Source organism: Rattus rattus, chromosome 6 (genome assembly GCF_011064425.1).
Source record: "Rattus rattus isolate New Zealand chromosome 6, Rrattus_CSIRO_v1, whole genome shotgun sequence".
Lineage (NCBI taxonomy): Eukaryota > Metazoa > Chordata > Mammalia > Rodentia > Muridae > Rattus > Rattus rattus.
This window is the reverse complement of record NC_046159.1, coordinates 105,718,460-105,738,578: the sequence shown is the minus strand read 5'-3', so window position 1 is coordinate 105,738,578 and position 20,119 is coordinate 105,718,460. Positions and strand designations below refer to the sequence as shown.

At 45.0% G+C, this 20,119-nt stretch overlaps 1 protein-coding gene across 1 annotated transcript in view; it reads left to right on the top strand.

Annotated features, from left to right (window-relative positions):
• The window catches only part of Exoc4 (exocyst complex component 4), a 725,423-nt gene extending 710,125 nt beyond the window's left edge, over window positions 1-15,298 (top strand). Inside the window, exon 18 of the mRNA XM_032906792.1 lies at window positions 13,110-15,298. Within this exon, the coding sequence (XP_032762683.1) occupies window positions 13,110-13,347 (238 nt within the window). The 3' untranslated portion in view covers window positions 13,348-15,298. The remainder of the gene's footprint in view (window positions 1-13,109) is intronic.
• Window positions 15,299-20,119: the final 4,821 nt, after the last annotated feature.

Below are 20,119 nucleotides of genomic sequence, written 5' to 3'. Positions count from 1 at the left end.
TGGCCCTTAGGAGGACCTTTGCTAGGTCAGGTGTGCCCGTAAAGAGTACCGCAGGAGTAACTGTCAGATGCTAATTGCTCCCCTTAATTAATGTCCTTCTTAATAATGAACATTAACACAATCATTAGCGAATCTTTGGCTCAATTATGTTTCTATTACTCTGTAATTATACACACAGAACTGTCGCAATTCACACCCATTTTTCTAATAAGGGTTAGCTGTTATTTGTTACTATAAAGTTTTCTTGAGAACAGTATTTCTTGAGAAGAGTGCAAAAGGGTACCAGTCACTTAACCTATGGAAGTGTGGAGTCCTGAGAAATGGCTTTCGTGCATTTCAGGGGCACTTTGTGAAAGTGTTTCCACATCTGTCAGTTTGGGAGATCTTTGCTGCAATTACCAAAGGGAAGCTCTGAACTGCAGCCAATGGCCTGATTAATGGGTAAATGCTCGCAGCAGTATTGGCTGTGGACTAATGTCTTCTGTGTACTTAAGTCAGGGTTGTAGTTCATAAAATTTGCATTTTTGTAATAGCTTTATTGAGTAATAATTTACATGCCATAAATATTAACCCTTTTAAAGTGTGCAATTCACTGGTTTTTAGTGTAGCTAGAGTTGCACAACCATCATCACTGGCTAATTTAGAATATTTTCATTGCCCCACAAAGAAACCCTGTATCCATTAGCAATCACTCCTCATTCCTCTGCAAGGCCTACCCCTGGCAACCACTAATTACTTTCTGTCTCCTCTGGACATATCATATAAGTGGAATTATGCAATAAGCAGTCTTTTACAGCTAGCTTCTTTCAATTAGCATTGCATTTTCAAAGTTCAAAACCTTAGCATTTCTTAAAGTTACAGTATGAAACTGACAGTTAAACTATGTATCCAGGGACCCACCCCAACCCCTGGCCTTTTTCTTTCTGTTGTCTGTTGTCGATTTGAGGGGGTAGAGCACAGGGAGAAAGAGCTAATGTGGGTTCTGTTCTTACTTTAGGTTTTGCAGAGTTGGAGTCAGATCACGGCCTCGTGTGCGCTAGGCGAGCATTCTAACCTGACTGATGCCCAAAGCCTTCCGTTTGAGTTTGGGTTTGGGTTTGTGTTTCAGTGATTGTGTTTTGTTGTTGTTTTGTTTTGTTTTGTTTTGTTTTGTTTTGTTTTGTTTTAGGGGGTAGGGGATCATGTTGTCTTATTTTGTTTGAGGAAAGGCCTACTGATATAAACCAGGTTGGCCTTGAACCTGCAATGTAGCCAAGGATGACCTCTATCTCCTAGTCCTTCCCAGGTGCTAAGATTAGAGGCATGTGCCACCATGTTTCAAATTGTGCCATTTGTTGTTGGGGAGATTGTCTGTTTGGTGCTAAAGATCGAGACCTTGGCCTCCTGTAGGTCAAGCAGATGCTCTACCACTAAGCTACGGCCCCAGCCCTGGTACCGTGTTTTATGGTAATATACATGAGTAGAATGCACAGATCTAAAGTATACAGTTTGATTAGATCTTAGGACGTGAATGTCCCCTGGTGAGTGTGTCAGAGTAAAAGTACCGAACACCAAGTCACCCCCAGAAGCCTCCTTTCGGCCCCTCCTAGGCATCCCAAAGCAGGCATTTTCTGGTTTGCTCAGTGCTCTTCTGTTTGTTCTGTGTGCATCCTCATACAGGGCATAGCAGCCAAGCCCTGCTCCCTGCCCCACACAGGCGTGGAGCAAGCCCGCCCTGGCCCTGCACCTGGGTTCCCTCCTTCATTACCCTTGGTGCCCAGGGGAATAGAGTCGCCCTCGCTAAGCACTCGAGCTCTCCACACAGACTTACGTCTTTCTGATGTTCTGAGCAGCTGCCCAGCCACATCACATTGTGGTGGGCAGGTTACACGTCAACTTCCCTCCTGGTCATGTGTGCCAGGGTCACAGAGGGAACCTGGACAGACAGCCCTGTAACCCTGTGCTGGCCTCTCCTAAACCTGCCTTGCAACAACGTTATTTTTTAACTCCAATAAAAATGTTATTTCTTGTATTAAATCCCATGCCTTGCTTGCTCTTCACTAATAATAAGTCATTTCCTAAAGAAACTAAGGTTTTAGTTTTAAATTATTTTTAGTCTTTGAAAAAAATTAGGTGTGTCCTAGGGCTATTGGCCAGCATTGAGCGGGTAAATTGGCTTATTCACAGATTATTCCCACTCCTCACAGTTGCCCTCTTTCTATAGAAAGGCCCTATTATATATAGACTTAAGAGAGTCTATGAAAAATCCTGATATTAGTCTTATTGTGTAAAAACAAAAAAAGGTCCTTTTATAAAAATCGTCATTCTACACCTCAAAGATTTACACCCCACCCCACCCATGACTCCTAAAATGTATTTTCCTTTGGCTAATGTAATGTGTTATATTTTGTTCCCTCCAGACACTCTATCCAGGTTCAAATCCCAATTCTACACCAAAACTCCAGCATCCACTTTTGCTGTGAAACAATTCCTCAGTTATCAGAGCTTCTAAAAGGTTCCAGAGATTCAGTAGAAACATGGGAGGTGTCTTAGAGTTACTATTGCTGTGATGAAACACCATGACCAAAGCAACTTAGAGAGGAAAAGGGTTATTTAGCTTATATTTCCACATTGTTCATCGTTGAAGGAAGTCAGGACAGAAACTCAAGCAGGCCATGGAGGGGTGCTGGGGTGCTGCTTGCTGGCTTGCTCCTATGGCTTGCTCAGCCTGCTTTCTTACAGAACCCAGGACCACCAGCCCAGGGATGACACTGCCCACAATGGCTGGGCCCTCCCCATCAATGTCTAGGTAAGAGAAGACCTTAGAGCCAGATCTCATGGAGGCATTTCTCAATTGAGGCCCCTTCCTCTCTGATGACTAGCTTGTGTCAAAGTGACATAAAACTAGCCAATGAAGGAGGGTTTGGATTCTGGCTAACTGAAATTTTTACCTCTGTCCCATTACTTATTCACTGTTACAGTTACTTTTTGCTGCTCTAATTAAAAAAAAAAAAATACGGGTGACCAAGAGCAACTTAGGGAAGAAAGAGTTCATTCTGGCTTTCAGTTCCAGAGGGTTGGCTTCCACAATGGCAGGAACAGCATGGCAGACTGACCCATTTCAGCAGCACACCAGCAACAGAGGCAGTAAACTGGAAGTAGGACAAGGCCACATACTTTCAGAGTCCATGCCAAGCAATGAATGTCTCCCAGCTAGGCTCCGATTCCTAAAAGTTCCATAGCCTCCCCCAACAGCACCGACAGCCACCGGGAACTAGATATTTAGATACATGAACCACGGAGGGACATTTTTCACTCTGGTCACCACGTCCACCAAGTTAAGGTTAAAGCTTCCTTATGTGGTTGTCAGCAATAACTGAGACCATAGCCTCCTCATTCATGCTCTGTGGATGACAACCACCCTTCACACACATTTTAGCAAGATCAGTTGAGATGCTGGGTAGGAGGGACCTATGAGAAAAGACAGTCTTCTGTTTCCTGTGTTCTTACTGCCAGATTTCTGTGTCCTGCCTAGACACAGTGCAAGCATGTGTTGTGCTCAGTAACGAAAGATAATGATGACAGTACTCTCTGCTGAGACACCTGTACCCCTTCTCTTGCTTAGAGGTTGATTCTGTTGAGCTCTAAGTTTGAGGACTTAAAGTTGTGAGGAAGCTTCCAGAAGGTTGCTATGATCTGATTGAGAGAGAGAAACTGTGTCATCCACAGTCTGAGGCTCTTTTTCTTAGGAGCCCCATCTTTGTTGTAGCTGAAGAGGTCTCTGAGACAGGTTGACTTCCTTCTAAAATATTCTGTCTTTAGATTTTCCATCTTCACTACTACAGCCTTGGCCTCAAACCACATGGGCATTGTAACCTGAAGCTGGACAGTCTCATCCACAGAAAAGTCAGGAAACTAATGATAAGTAGTGAATTTGTGAGTTTCTCATAAGGTGAAGTGTTTAGCCTTTTGTGGTGAGAGGGTTTTTTTTGTTTGTTTATTTTTTCTGTTTAGGAATGTTGAAATCTCTTCTTTATTAAGTCCTGATACTAACAGATCATAACTGTTTTAATAATGTAGACAAGCTAAAAGATACTCAGTTCTTAAATTTGTCTCCTCACATCCCTCCCCCTTACCTAGGAAGTTCTTTGTATGGCCCTCAGGTCTCTCACATCTGGCACCAGCTTCCTGGCTAGCTTCATTTCCCCCTCCTCCCCTCTCCACACCTCCTTTGTAGTCCAGTAGGGAACAATAGAGGATCCCAAATTTACATTTCTATATAAATGCTTGTACAGCCTGACGGTCCAACTCAAGATCTGAACCATCTCAGTCCATGTCACTGTTTCTCTTCCTGAGAAAAGTATCAGAAAGACTAACAGCTGCTCCCACAGTATCTGTCCAAAGTCAGACAAACCCAGGCGACTGGCGACCTTAAGCAGTACTACAACAGGCCTCTAGTTCCTCTCTCACTGAAAGATATGAAAGTGTGCACTAACATATATTTTGGTGAGAATGAGGCCAGAGAGAGGGAGCCTTGCTTATTTGTAGGCTGACATTTGAACAGAAACTGAACTAAATCTCTTTTAATTGATTCCCCCAACCCTTTGTCCCTTTGCTTCCATTTGATGTTCCTTTCTGAGCTTTTTTTACTTGGCTTACGGTACAAAATGAGAAAGAGCTATGAAATGCATCAAAGAAAAGATTGCCTTTGCTTCTCTGCCCTAAAACCAGTCCTGGTGTTTATAGTCCTGGCTTCCCCACCAGCCATGGCCAGACTGGTTTCCAGGGCTACTCTCACTTCCTTCCAGCCTTTGAGGGCAGGAGGTTAGAACTCCTCCTACCATGGTCATGTGGGCCTTTCTAAGATGGACCTCCTTTTGTAATGATTCATTCTAAATTCTCTAGAGACCATTATGTTATTTCTCCTTCTTTCCTGCCATTCACAGCCCTGCCCAATTTACTAACATTTGGCCTTTCCACTGCTCACTTATCTTCCTGCACACTAATTAAGGCATTAAGTGAGATCAGTTGTAAACCCAGTGTCCTTAGTTTCGATAGAAGCTTCCTTCACCAAAGTTGTTGACTTGCATTCAGCATTACCCTTTGTTGGGCTTTCTGCCTGTGTCCTGTCAGGGGTAGCCATTCAGAATAAATGCATTTTGCTAGCTACAACTTGAGACTTAGTATATCACACAGTTTGCTGACAGCCAAATATGTATCACCCACAGTAGTCTTTTCACCCACCAAATCCACAGTTCCCACAGCTATCCATCACATTTGTCAGAGTCCTCGGGTCTTTAATTAAGCCCTGCTGGATACTGTACATATTTCCATTAGCTCCGTCCTCCTTACTCCATTACGTTCCTAATTGACATCCATCCCGAGTCACATGTCCTTGAATCTCAGGTGGCCCATTTTGTAGCTTTAGTTTATTTAGGTTTTCTCTCCTTCATAAATAACCTAAGCGTTTAGTTAATATACCCTCAAGTGTTTGCTATTGGGACCTGGTGATTTGCATATGCTTACACTTCTCAAATAATCATGGATTTCAGAGGGGCTGGGTTTCCTCTAGCAACTCTCTCTCTCTCTCTCTCTCTCTCTCTCTCTCTCTCTCTCTCTCTCCCTCCCTCCCCTTCCTCTCCCTCTCCCCCCTCCTCTCTCTCTTCCCCCACCGTGTGTGTGTGTGTGTGTGTGTGTGTGTGTGTGTGTGTGTGTGTGTGTGTGTGTGTGTGTGATCTTCCTGCCTCTACCTCACAAGTGGGCGATTACAGGTGAGAGCCACCAAACCCAGCTGCCAGCCTTTTACCTTTTAATCATGAAATATATGGTCTTTGTTTGTACTAAGTGGAGAAGTCCCCTAACAATACTGACAAGTGTTGAGATTTCTAAATAGAAAGGAAAGGCTGAGTGAGTGTCATGTGACAAATGCTGCCTGAGTAGTAAACCACTCCTCACCCTCACCCGGCCGTCTCCACAGTTGTGAGTTGGGATGGAATTGCCATAACTATTAGCTGCTATAATCAAGCCATTGCCTCGGTTTCTTCAGCACAACGTCCTAATGAGTGGTTTCTGAGCAAAGCCAAGTGATTCCACTCGACTCCACAGATCTTTCTTCCAAAACATTTTCAGGTAGACAGAATCTCCACATTATTAATGCAGAAACCAAGGTTGGTATGCATGGCCCAGCAGTGCAGTCCTTGCCCAGAATGCATGTGAGGCTCTAGGTTCAGTTCCCAGCACTATAGTAGATAAGTAGGTCGATGGACAGATGGTGGGTAGGAGAGAAACCATGCCTCGTTAACCCATTCACTCTCCCATCCCACCCTCAACATAGCCATTCCTGAGCCCGAAGCCCTGGTTTCTGTCTCATGTCCATGGCCCCCTCATTCTTCTGTCATTTCCCAAGTGTCAATACATGAGGAATGGCCCAGGCCACTGGGTAGACTACAACCCTGGCTTGGCTTTAAATTTAATGGACACCTTTGACCTAGGCCTAGACAAGACGTTATTTTTAAATAGCAAGTAAGAGAGCTTGAGGCCGAGGAGCATGCCTCCATGGAAGCTGTCACTCGTAGCATTTCGGATGGCTCAGCATTGGTAACAAGTCAGGTCTCCCTTTGAAGCAGCACTTTGCATTATCTATTGAAAAGTTAGTGTTTCCTTTGCTTTACTTAAAGAAGAAAGGGCCACAGGGCCTCTGAATTATTCTTCAGCTTACACCAGCAGTTGCCTCCAGATTTCTAGTCTATGAAATATAGATAATGTATAACTTAAGATTCTCTTACTAATTAGTAAACAATCAGAGGCTTTGTTACTGCCAGAGGGTAGTACACTGTGTGCCTTTCTTCACCCTGTGGTAGCAGATAAATTATTTTCAAAAATTGAAAACTCTTCAAAGTGCTATCCGATAAACTATTTTAATTGAAAAGATTCTAAACTGCTATTCAGCACAGCATAGCTCTCCTTAACCTGGGCTCACCTTTTGGTAATCAAAAGAACATTTACAGACGTATGAGACAAACACAATTATGAAAGTAAAATGAAGACCCTAAATAAAAAATCACAAAACAAGAGGGTAATTCTATTCACTCTTTCATATTTCATTATTTGATAACATCAGATGATGAATCCATCAGAATTGCTTTGGCAAGTGCAAACAAAAATGGTCCTGATCAATATTTATTAAAACCTTCAGACTGGGAGAAGGACTTGAGCAGACTACTTAATGTAGTAAATAATTATTCGTATAAACAGGCTCTGACCAAAGGCAGGACTAGACCAAAAAGACACAGTTTTAATTGCACTGAATTTAAAATACAAATTGGCCTCTAGCCCTGTGGAAACCTTAATTTAAAAAAAATTATCTGATATAGTGGAGAGTGACATATAAATTCTTAAGTTGTTGGGGTGGGAATTTCAAACTTAGATATTTATAAATTTAGAATGTATTCCAAAAGCGGAGTGAGGACAAAGTTGCCAGCTAAGAGCATGGGGAGACATTCTCTCTGAGTCTCAGGATTGTAACAGGAGTGTTACGGTCACCTCAGCAGTGACAGGGACATCTCATCCCTGATGACTGATGGACTCTCATCAGTGGAATTCCTTTGTTTTAAGCAACTGCACTTTCTGAAGAGAAATAAAACCAGGCTGTGGCTGCAGCTGCCCATCAGGAGTGCTGAGAGACAATCCTGAGAGGGGGTGAGCACAGCTGGCCTGAGCTTTCGAAGTCTGCGGGAGTGACACCCCAGAATTGCGGAAGTATGGTCATTTCCAGAATAAGGATGATAAGTAACTGCTTGTCTGCCCGCCTCTCCCCCAACTTTGGGGTGCCTTGGGGTCTGGCTTCATGTCCCACCCTTCAGGAAGTGTCTGCCCCTGAGCTGAATCCCCAGTCATTTCAACATTGACGAATGGGGTGAAAAAAGAAATGTATGAAACTGAGCCATCAAAAACACAAAGCAAGCCTTGAAAACACAAGTTCACACATGCTGCCTGTGGGATGGTTATTATCTGTGCCATCAGTGGAGAGAAGATAGGCAAAATCTCTTCTAAAATCATTCTGTGGCAGCCTGCCCAAAACAAAAACCAGTGTAATCTGATAAAAGTATTAAAAACCACCCCAACATAGAATGCTCATCTAAACCTGCCATCAGCTGCCTGACACTTACTGAGCTTTCTTCTGCTTTTTCCCAGTCCTGAAATGGAAAGAACTTTGCTGCATTTCAAATTAAAATTTTCAATCATGTTTGTAATAAACCCTAAGCTCTTTGAAGGAGAAGACAAATAAGAACAATTATATTACATTTTAATACAGTAATTTATTCTTCAGATACATGGGATTATCATCTGCTTTACTATTGGTCTGGAAAGTATCTGGGCTAAGATTACACTTGTTCACAGTGTTTGCAGATCAACTGCTAATGCGCTCGCCTGACATTGGTTGGCAACTGTTAGCATCAGTGAAGCCGATGGCAGCTCCATGATGCGAAAAGACCAGTCAGGGGACTCTGCGCCAGTGTAAGAATCCAAAGCTACTACAGGTGCCTAAAGAGCACCTACTAGAGCCCCTGCCCGTTATATACGGATGATTATCCGGCTTATGGCTCCATCAGTCCCTTCCTCTTTCTCCCCATTTCATTGTATGTACCATTAAGGAGGTGGAGAAAACAGAATTCAATGTTTCCCCTGATCATTTAGTTGTCCTTTACTAGTGGGTCTCCATTAAAGTGCTTGAAATATCCAGTTGTAGGTGAAACTGCCCTAATCTGAAATCTGAAACCTAAAATGATCTAAACTGCCAAATCTTTTGTGCATTAACCCGATGCCACAAGTGGAAAATGCCACCTCTGACCTCATACAAGGAGTTGCTGTCAAACTGCATCCCCACTAAAATACTGCACAAGCATTCCTTCTACATAAGGTGTTGTAACAGCCAGCTTTATGTTACTATAATGAAATACCTGAGGCAAGTTACTATTGAGGACAAAAGCTTCATTTTACAAGTTCAAACACACTGTGCCTGTATACTCTCATCACTGGTAAGTACTAGCCCAGACCCATCGCTCATGATGGTAGCCTCTCTTTCCAAAACAGCAGTCCCTTTAGGGAGCTGCACCATCAGGGACCCAGGAACCTGACATAAGACCTGGCTCTTAAAGAGCCCACCACTCCCCATGCTGCCATCTTGAGGGCAAAGCCTTCTTACACAAAGGACCTTTGGAGAAACCTCAGGCCAAGCCACACCTCGCAGATGTGTAGGAAACATTAATTTAGACTGAAGTCCAGTTGCCAAGCTGTCTCACTGTATGCGCATATAGTCCCCAAAATGAAATCAACTGTAGCACAACACTCTGGTTCTAAACATTTTAGAAAAGCAGTATCCAATCTGCAGGTACACACTCGGCTACAGTGAGCATGTGGTGGTCAGAGGATAACTGGTAGAAGCCAGTTCTTTCCTTCCACCATAAGGCCCAGGAATTCAACTCTGGTCACCATGGTTGGAAGCAAACACCTTTTTCCATAGTAAGCCATCTCAAATACTGCTAGATTCAGGTCAGCTTTTCATGCCAGGCCCTCCTTCTTCCTTGTGTGACAACCTGTTAGGTACACACACCATAGTTTCCTTATTCACACACAGTGAAAAGGCACCATAATTAACTCCATTATTGTGAATTATCATGAATACTGCTGCAATCAAGAAGAAAGTGTGACGATCTGTTTGCTGTAATGACCTTATTTCCCTTGGATGTAGAGCCCAGAGTGCGACTGCTGGATCATGTGAGAGTTCTGTGTGTTTAACTCTCTGTGTACTGCCTGCCATAATGGCTGTACTAATTTCCATGCCCACCAACTGTGTGAGAACTCCCCTTCCTAAAGCTCCACACCGAGAATACATGATTAGTCCCCTCCTCACGGAAGTAATAAATCAGAAAGGCAACCAACTTTTAAAAAGAATGCTTACCTCATCCATTACCATCTTGGACAGACAAACAGGGAAAAGTAAAGTAGGTAACAAAATGAAAAAGTTAAGCGCTACAGTTTAAGTTTGGAGCCCTGAATTTCAGGTTGCTAGGGAGTCTTCAGCTGTAACTGTGAGGTGTGTCTGAACAAAGTGTGAACTGCCGTGCAGGCTCACTCCACCTCAGCAGAAGACCGAGCTGGGTGAGTTAGTCTGAGAATTGTGTTCGGTTATACCAGAGCACGGCCAAATGCTGTCTGTATACAGACAGTATTTGCACTTAGCACTTTTGCGTTTTACACTTTCGTTCTCTATTACCTTGGCTTTGGACGACATTTAGGTCTTGAAATCCTTCAGTTTGAGAACATGAGCAAATCACTCATGTTCTACAGCTGAGCTCCTTCTGTGTACAGTGTGAACTGTGATACCTATTTCAGACGGTTGAATACACAAATGTATCTACAAGTTAAAATTGTTAAACATTACTACAATAAATACAGTTCCAAAACAGAGCAGAAGCCCATAGCTGCAAACATTAGCCATGTCTATGCACAGGTTCTTACCATAGATTCTGCCTTCTATGTTTTAGTCAACCGACGATCAAACGTATTCAGGAAAAAGTATGTTCAGGCTTTGCATTGATTGTTATTCTCACAACACTCTAGTGTAACAGTGTGTTCGCAGGCTGCTGAGTCTTTTACATAATCTAGACAGGATTTTAAAATGTGCAGAAGAGCAGGACATGGTGGCACACGCCTTTAGTCACAGCACTTGGGAGGCAGAAGCCGGCAGATCTCTGGAAATTCAAGGCTAGCTTGGTTTAGAGTGAGTTCAGGACTGCCAACGTAGTGAGAACTTGTCTGAAAAAAAAAAAAAACAAAAAAAACAAAAAACAAAACAAAAAACAAAAACATTAAAATGCAGAGGACAACTGTATAAGTTTTATGCAATACTTTGTTACTTTATAAGGAATTTGGACTGGGGTACTGGCACTACAGGTTACCTATTTAAAAACCACTTAGAAATGAACCTTGGACTCTGAGGTCCACCAAGTAAAACAAGGCAGATGGTAAAGGGATACCCGTGGATTCAGGCCAGCCCCCAGCAGGCCTTCCTGTATGTCACCTCCACACAGACCTGCTAAGAAGGGCTGTAGGTACGGGAAAAATCGCCATGGTGGAAGAGCTGATTTCGGGGGGACATTCTTTCCTACAGGAAGCCCAAGACCATGTGCAGTCACCTCAGTCACAATGGAGACAGGGACTTGCCAGAAAGGGAAGATCCTAATGCTAAAAGCAAGAGGTTCAAGCAATTTGTATACACACATGTGCCTGACGGCTTGCACTGAAAATGTGTGGCTTCATGCCAGAACCATATGCTAAAATCAAGTCTTCCTCTACAAATCACTTGTGGTTATAATGTTTAATTACAGAATGAGAAAGGCCACTAAGACACTTTGTCTACTCAGGACACTTTGGGAAATGCTACCAAAAGACTCACAGCAAAGGGCAAGAGGAACCGTGGGCAGGCACCCACTTGGTCATAGAATGTCCCACTCACCGGCTAGGAATGATACCGAGCTCCTTTTGTCCTCAGCACAGGCCACTCAATCCACAGCTAACATCTGGCCTCTAATGTTAGGGGGTCCTTATGAAGAGACTCCCTCTACGAGGCCTGATCTGGAAAACGTCTAAAGCACACGTGTGTTCACTAATGCAACACAGGCAGCCACGTACAGTGCCACCTGCTGTAAGCTGGGGTACCCTGGGGGCTGCTGCTTTAATGCTCAATGATAAAAACCATGCTTTTATTTTCCTGAAGTCTCAGTACATATCCATCAATTGTTTATTCCTGCTGGGCTCCATGATTTTATTTCAATCTGTCAGTGTTTATCATGGAGGCTCATTTTAATTGTATAGTTTGGGGCATTTTCCCTTTCTCCTTAGGGCATCTTGTAGCACCTTCCCACCTCCAAGTACATTCTACACATTTATTAGCTTCGCTACTGGGTAAGGTAGCTTTCTCGAAGACAAATGCATTTCATTCTGTCTTTAAATATTTATGTTTCTTTATGATCTAATGTATCATCGTGGTTATAGGGGAATTTCCCCCTAACTATAGAAAATATGCCATCAGTTACCTGTCAATTTTGTTTAATAACTCAGCTTTGCAATTCTGGTGCACTGTCGTCTGAGGCTCTTGAGAACCCCGTTCGTCTCCCTTGTTGCCTTCAGAATGTCATTTGGGGGTTTATAAAAGTCGTCAATGCACAGAGGATATTGGAACATTAAGTACTTAAATCCCGTTCCCTCTGTCACTCATCACCACGGAAGATCCAGGGCTAGAGTTCCAGGCATCTTTGTCTTGTTTACTCCCATCGAGGAATGGCAGTCTCTGTAGAAAACCAGCCAGTCTCCCCGGAAACAATTCATCAGACTTCTCAAAAGAAATCCAGTTTCATCGGGGTTGATGGGCTCAGTGCTGCTTTTTAAGATAAATGATGAAAATATCAATGTCATAAAGCAAAGAACTCCAATTCTTTTTGCTTAATCTCAGTGAAAAGTACCATAAGCCATTTCCCACCGCTGTAGTAGCCTCTGCTCCTAGGTCAGGGCATCCTAGAGGTGGGAGTGGTTTAGTAGTTACTCTGCTCCCAAAGACCCTGGCTTGAAACCTCTGACGTGTATAGTCCAGGGTGCGAGGCTCCCAAACTCCATACTCCTCCTGACTCCCAGGAGTTCTATATGAACTACTCTGCTATGCTTGCCAACAGGAGCCTAGCATAACTCTCCTCTGAGAGGCTCCGCCCAGCAGCTGACCAAAACAGATGCAGAGACCCACAGTCAAACTTTAGATGGAGTTGGTGAAGTCTTACGGAAGAGTAGGGGAAAGATTGAGGAGCCCAGAGGGGATGGGAACTCCACAGGAAGACAACAGACAGCTAACCTGGGCCCTTGGGGGCTCCCAAAGACTGAACCTCCAAGCAAAGAGCACGCAGGGGCTGGACCTAGCCTCCCCTACATACATATATAGAGAGAGGTTGGGTGGGACAGAGCCTGCCTTACATAATCATAACTGTTTGTGAGATAAGTGAACATACTGACATGCCAATAACAGGATGTGCAAATAATGAGGGAGGAAACACTGAACTCGCTCCGTCTTGCTCCCCCAGACAGTACTACGAGATGCTGTACAACACTGCCGATGAGCTCCTGAACCTGGTGGTGGACCAGGGTGTGAAGTACACAGAGCTGGAGTACATCCATGCCCTGACCCTGCTGCACCGAAGCCAGACTGGCGTGGGGGACCAGACCACCCAGAACACCAGGCTGCAGAGACTCAAGGAGATCATCTGTGAGCAGGCTGCCATCAAGCAAGCCACCAAGGACAAGAAAATAACCACTGTGTGACGGGGTGTGGGCGGGTCACGGTGTGCACAGACACAGGCTCTCGCTCCTCAGCCTGAGCCGGCTGTGCTTTGTCCACCCTGATGCTTAGTGGGTAGATGGTGGGTTATTGTCTCTTAGTTTTGCTTTTCTATATGAATGCTAAGAAAGTTTGCAGGACAGATGCTTTGCCTAACAACTACTTTAGTCTATTCCCAAGGGATGAGGGTGGGACAGGGAGGAGACCGTGTCAAGTTGCTGGACTCAGAAAGGAATGAAGGAAAGCCAACTGCCACTTAAGTTTTAGGACCGTCCTGAAATGCCAAGTAAGGCCTGTGGCACGAGCAGTGGGCTTTCTCTTGTCTTAGCCCTGTCAGGTTATAGTTCAGTGTGATAAGTATGTGCACATCGCTTTGTCTGCATTGCCAAAATCAAAGCACTTCTCAGTTGGCTTCCCAATCCAAAACAGATCTCTTTAAGGCTGGGAAATAGCAGTCCTTTATCCCAACCCCGGGACAGATTGCACCTATAGCAGGACTGCTCGCAGGCTGCTGATTGGTTTTACAACCTTTTTATTTTATTCCTTCTGTATTAAAACCAGTTAAGAGGACTGGCTGTCCTTCTAGAGGACCAGGGTTCAAGTCTCCACACCCGCACACAGAGGCTCATAACCCTCTGTAATTTCAGCTCCATCTGACCTGAAGCCCTCTTCAGGCTCCAGGAGTACTGAGTACTATATGCATGCAGTGCACAGTCATACATGCAGGCAAAAATACTCATAAACAAAAGTAAAAAACAAAAAGAATCATCATAAAACCGTTGCTGAACCTAGTAGGGAGAAAGGTGACTTACCGTCGGAGAACTCCATCTCACACATCACCAGGGGACATTGTACGGGGCATCCTCACGTTCCCATGCATATGTCTGAGTGACTTGGCTTGCTGCTGTGACAAAACACTCCTCGACACAAGCTCCTCAAGAAAGGAAGGTTTATTTGCTAACACTCACAAGGTATAGCCCATCAGAGCAGGGAGGGTGACAGAGGAGCCTGAGGCAGCAGTCACACTGCATCTGCCCTCAAGCATGGAGCGGTGGGTGCTGTGGGCAGCCAGCTTCCTCCTTTCCGTGCAGTCCAGGGTGTTGGCCCACTGAGTGGCTCCCCCACAGTCAGAGTGGGCCTTCCAACCTCAGTTCATATAGCTCAGATACTAACTCCTCACAGACAAGGCCTACCCGACTTGGTTGCTACCGCTGTGATAAAACACTGACCAAAACCAACACACACGCACGCACGCACGCACGCACACCAGGTACACAGACACACAAAAATAAAAATAAATTTTTTAAAAAATCGACGATGAAAAAGTAAATCAATTAGTATTATAATAAACATTGAAACTACTGAAAAATTCAGAGAGGACTAAAGCAATACAAATATTTTCTATAAAGCCATGCAGCTCAGGTCTGCTTAGCTGACAGCAGGGAAGATGGGACATTTTTTCCCATGCAGTTGCCACTGAGGCCTCTTTTTCTGCTTGTTGGTTTTGATTTTTCAAGACAGGATTTCTCTATGTATCCCTGGCTGTCCCGAACTCACTCTGTAGACCAGACTGGCCTGGCCTTGAACTCAGAGATCCCCTTGGGATTAAAGGTATGCACCAGTCACCCAGCTGCTAAGCCTTCTTTTTTTTAAATTGTCCTTTCCTGACATGGATGTCTGCAGTGCTCCCAGCCCTGTGTATCTTACACTGCCCCGAGCCCCCAAGTCCTCTTGCTACTCAAAGTTCATAGGTCATAGGAAGCAACCCGTTGATCAACAAGGATGCATCTTGAACACACAAGGGGAGACGAGCCAGAGGATTGGCCACTCAAGGCCACTGTCAGACCCCAAGGGAGGGGATTTTCACACCTGCTTCTAACAACTTTGGTCTGGATGGGAATAACCAAAAATTAAAAACTGTTTGAGAAGCTTAAACATCGTATGTTGTTTTTCTCATGTTTTTTATTCAGCAAACGTTTCCAAGAGCCTAATGTGTGGCAAGTGCTGCTACGCTTTGGCCAGATACAGAGACAGAGGACACCCTTCTATCTAGCATTTAGGAACTGAACTTGAAACTCAACAAGTTTATACCCACCGCAGAGCTGGAGACCTGAGCTGGGCAGTGAGGCAAGGAGCCATCTGATAGCTAAAGGATGGCCTTCCGGTATCTCTGAGAGGAAGGAGGGCTATGCAGCTGTGTAGTTTAGAACCCTGACGGTGGAAAAGAACACTGCCTCAAACAAAGTTCTTTTAAGTACCCCCAAGAAGCAGGGATGGCAGGAGCGGGCAGAGAGCTGTTAGAGAGGACCACGTTGGTTTAGAAATTTCCCTGTAATGTCTGTGGCCTCCCAGCTTAGACCTTTGTCTTCCCTTTTCCTCCCCATGGGTTCTGAGTGGTCAGGGTGGTTCTGAGCATGTGTGAGAGTGGATCTCTGCTTTGCCACAACAGTGACAGACCAGAAATGCCAGTTCTACACAGAAAAAGGTCATAGGGGCCTTTGTCCAGGGCATTCAAGCAAAAGCCTTTGGTATTCATTGGGGTTTATTCTCCAAATGGTCAAAGCCAGTGGTACATTTAGTAGCAGGTTGAGTGGAAGCAATGGATTGGTATAGCCACCTTAGAATCTGCCACTAGGCAGGGGACACTGACGGTGTCTACAGGGTATGGCCCGACTTTAGTAATGTTTTGTGAGAAGAATCCTGTGTCATTCACAATCATTACTAGAAAGAACTAGAGTAAGTACAGAGAGCCCAACCATACTTACAGCCACCAGAGCTGTATTCTACCATGGCAACCATTCCTAGAACGTGCTGTTGAGAGTAAAAAAGAATACCAATGGGCCTCAGCAGGGGACGTGTGGGGCAAATGAGATGGACCCACGGCTAGTCCACATAGCCAGCCATTGGCTCCTCTTCTAGACTCTACCAAACATTGAACAGAAGTACTTCTTAAGCAGATAACAACAGATGTTGATGAGGATGTGGGCTGCAGGAAACCCTTACACTGCTGGTGGGGATGTAAACTGTCCATCCACTTTGAGATTGCTGTAAGACTCCTCAAAATAGTAAAAATAGATGAGTGATTCTGTGCCTGGTCCCTTGCCCTACACCTCCTTTCCACACTCTGAAGCTGTATCCACAGGCTTTCCCAAATGTAACTCTCCCCCCTCATCAAGAACCTTCCTTTCTGAAGCAGACAGGGGCTGCCACATAGACTCATAACTGGTCAAAATGCAGATACTGTGACCATGTGCCCACAAGGTTCCCCCCTGGGTTAGCTACATGACAACCTCTACACCTAAGACTTGGGGACATCACAGAAGAGGAAGCAGGAAAGCTGCAAGAGTTAGAGGACCAGAGTGGGGCTACAAGGTGGCGTCTTCTAGATATGAGGGATGCTATCCCCAAGAACTCAAACTATGGCTGCCTGCAAAGACTATATAATACCAACAGTCAGTGGCCTCTAAGAGAGGGAGACTCAGTCTCCAGGGACAAGCCTCTTTGTAGGTTATTCAGTCACGAGTGGTCAGCCCTAAACGTTCATTCAGACAGAACCGAACAGGCACATTAGGGACTCTGCGTAACAGTGATAATCACAGAAGAGGTCCTGGGTTCCAGAAAGGGAGGAAAAGGAACATGGGAGGAGTGCTCCTTCATGAAATTCTCAAAAAAGTAAAACTGTTAGAAATTCAAAATGGAAGTAGATGTACCCCAGGAGGCAGCCGCCCCGCTCCCATGCATCTACCCGAAGGGTTCAAGCACAGATCACGGAGGTACTCCCACAGCCGTGTTTACTGCAGCGCCGTCCACAACAGCTAAGTATGGGACCAGCCCAGGTACCCAACAACCGAGGGCTGTGTAAAGGAACTGCTGCAGTAGATGCAGGAAGGTGTGTCCTCCCCCTACAAAGAACAAGCTGTCATCTGCAGGAAAGCTGGTGCAACTGCAGAGCGTTATAGTAAGCAGATTAAGCCAGTCTCACACAAGCCTTTGTAGGCATGTCAACTACTGTTGCCAACAGGCAGGTCTCATGCAGGTAGCCATATTGTTGAGAGTTCATGTATGTATTTTCTAGATCTTATATAGCTATATATAGCTATGTATGTATATATGACATGGGAATAGAAGCAAAATCATCCCAAGGGACAAAGGATACTAATGGGGGTTGGTGGGTTTAAAGGATTCTGGAGGAAAAATGCTCAGTGTCCAGACATGTATATGAAAAACTCTCCATGTGCAATTAATATATGCAATAAATATTTAGAAATGTTAGTGACAGAAGGAATAATACACCTTAGCAAAGGAGGAAAATATTTATTTTTAAATGCAAAACCTAAAGTCCAATGGTTAAGAGGTCTTGCTGCTTTGGAGTGCCAGGTATGCGGCTTACCATGACTGCTTGCAACTCCAGTTCCAGGCATTCAACACCCTGCATGGCTTCTGCAGGCTTCCACATGCATGATGCATGCACACACACACACACACACACACACACACACACACACACACACATGTACATAAAATAACATCATTTTTTTAAAAGTAAATGCAGAATATGTCCATACTCTTGGATGTACATGGATGGGATCTGGAACCAGCCCCCTGGATCAGGAAAGGCCCTGAGATGGACAATAGCATAACCATGAAGGATGTCTGAGATTGTCACCCACCTTGCTACCAGGTAACTCCATAAGCTGAAGTGTTCCCAGCAAGTACCTCTTACCACTGTCACCTGCTGTACAGCACCTGACCTGTCTTCCCATTTCGTCCTCACCACAACCCCACACCCACAACCCCACACCACAGGTAGTCTGCCCTCTAGGCCCACTGTAGAAACCACCCGAAGACTCCCAACCTCATCGTGCTTAGAATAACTTCCCTGAAAAAGCACCAATATAACAGGCTGGCCCTGATGTATCAACAAGCCTTGTTCTTGGGACCTCGAGCAGTGCTTTGTCCCAGGTCCTTCACCCACTAAGCACTCATTAAATGGCCTGTCGTATTCAGATTCTCCCAAGGCATCCAGCACACTTCCTGTTTTTCCTTGGCATCACAATGGGGGGCTTTAATCTCCTTGTCCAGTCTGCAGCTAATAACATCCTGAGATCCACAAGGATCCTTCACACTGCCTCTTGGCCCAGAATTGTTTTCAAGTTCTCAAAGACAACTTTATCCAGGAGTGTTCCACATCAGACTCAGTAGTGGACCCTTCCTGGAGAGACTTCACTCACTGAAGTCCCAGGCCCTCTTCAGGACTGTTCTCTTACCTGAGAGTCACTACTATATGTTTCAAATAGCTTGTGAAAGAAAGCTTCAACACAGAGAAGTCAAACTGGCAACCAACTTCTGATGTCTCTTACTGACAACTTGTATCCATGATTTCTTAGCACTGAGGCAATCAGGCAGGCAGGCAGAAAGATAGGATTGTGCTACAGCTCAGGTGACATGGAATCTCTGCAGTGGCAAGCACACGGTCATCCTTCCGGTGTGGTCTGGTGTTTTCATTGCCTTCTTAAAACACTGGGATCTTATATTTGCCAAAGTCCACAGTCCCCCCCTCAAGTCTCTAACCTTTCATTCGGGACGCCATTGCATAGGATTGAGGTCTAAAATCTTCCACCTGACTCCCTGCTACTCAGTAGTGAGCTATGCCATGTTTTAGCCGCTCAGAAGTGCCACTTGCCGTATGCCTTCACTTGCCACCATAGCCGGGCAGCTCACGCCTCACCAGTTCCTGAAGAACGAATGAATTCCTGCCTCACAGGCTCTCGGAATGGACCAGGGCCTTTACAGTCAAGGTTCTTGCTCTGAGACATGGCAATGGCTGCCTCCCTGGGACCAGGGCACAAAGACAGACGGACGAAGAATGAAGCAGACCAGAGTCCAGCCCCAGGACTCAGCAAGTCCAAGCTGGATTCACTCCATCTAGGACAAATGCGAGCAGAGACTGAAAACTGGCTAGCCTCCCACAAGCTATGGAAACAAGGAATGTTCTGGTCAAGAAAGTTTGGGTTGAAAAGCAGAGTGTGCGTTGTAATACACACCTGAGAGCAATTGTCTTAATGTGGCATGGATGTAAAACAAATTGGGCATAATATGGAGGGAGGGTAATGAGGTACCGAGAACAGGAAAACATAAAGAATCGCTAGGCTCCTCGGAGGTCTCAACTCTGTCCTAATTAGACACAGTTGTTATAAGAAGTACATAATTAATAAGCATGTGACCAGATGTGGGAGACCACGGAGTTCTTTTCCTGACACGGACGTGGTAATGAACTGTGCTCAGCTGGAAGTGGTTGCCCTGCTCGGGCTGCGGCAGAAGGCCTGCCTGGAATTTTGAAGAGGTGTGGAAGGATGCACGGCCTAGGTTCACACCTGGAAACGAGTAATCCTATGCCAACCGGGCTGGGGTAATGAGATGGAGCTAATCACCCAGAGTGTAATGAGTTGCGAGAGTCGCTGGAGCTGAGCTAGAAATCTCTCTCAAAATGAACTAAGGAGCAAACAGCAGAAAGGACTTTTTGTGAACAGGATGAGGCGTGAGGGGGGAAGAAATGCATGCGACCTGAGGTGTTGTGGGGACGTACCTGGCCAAAGACTCATCTACGGTGGAAAATACTCCCAGGCTGTTCAAACACCTGGAGCAGGAGTCCCTGGGCTCTCAAGAATTCAATGACCTGTAAAACCACATATGAATCTGCAAATGTACATACAGCTTGTGTATGCATAAACAACTGGAAGGAAAAGAAGTTGAGGG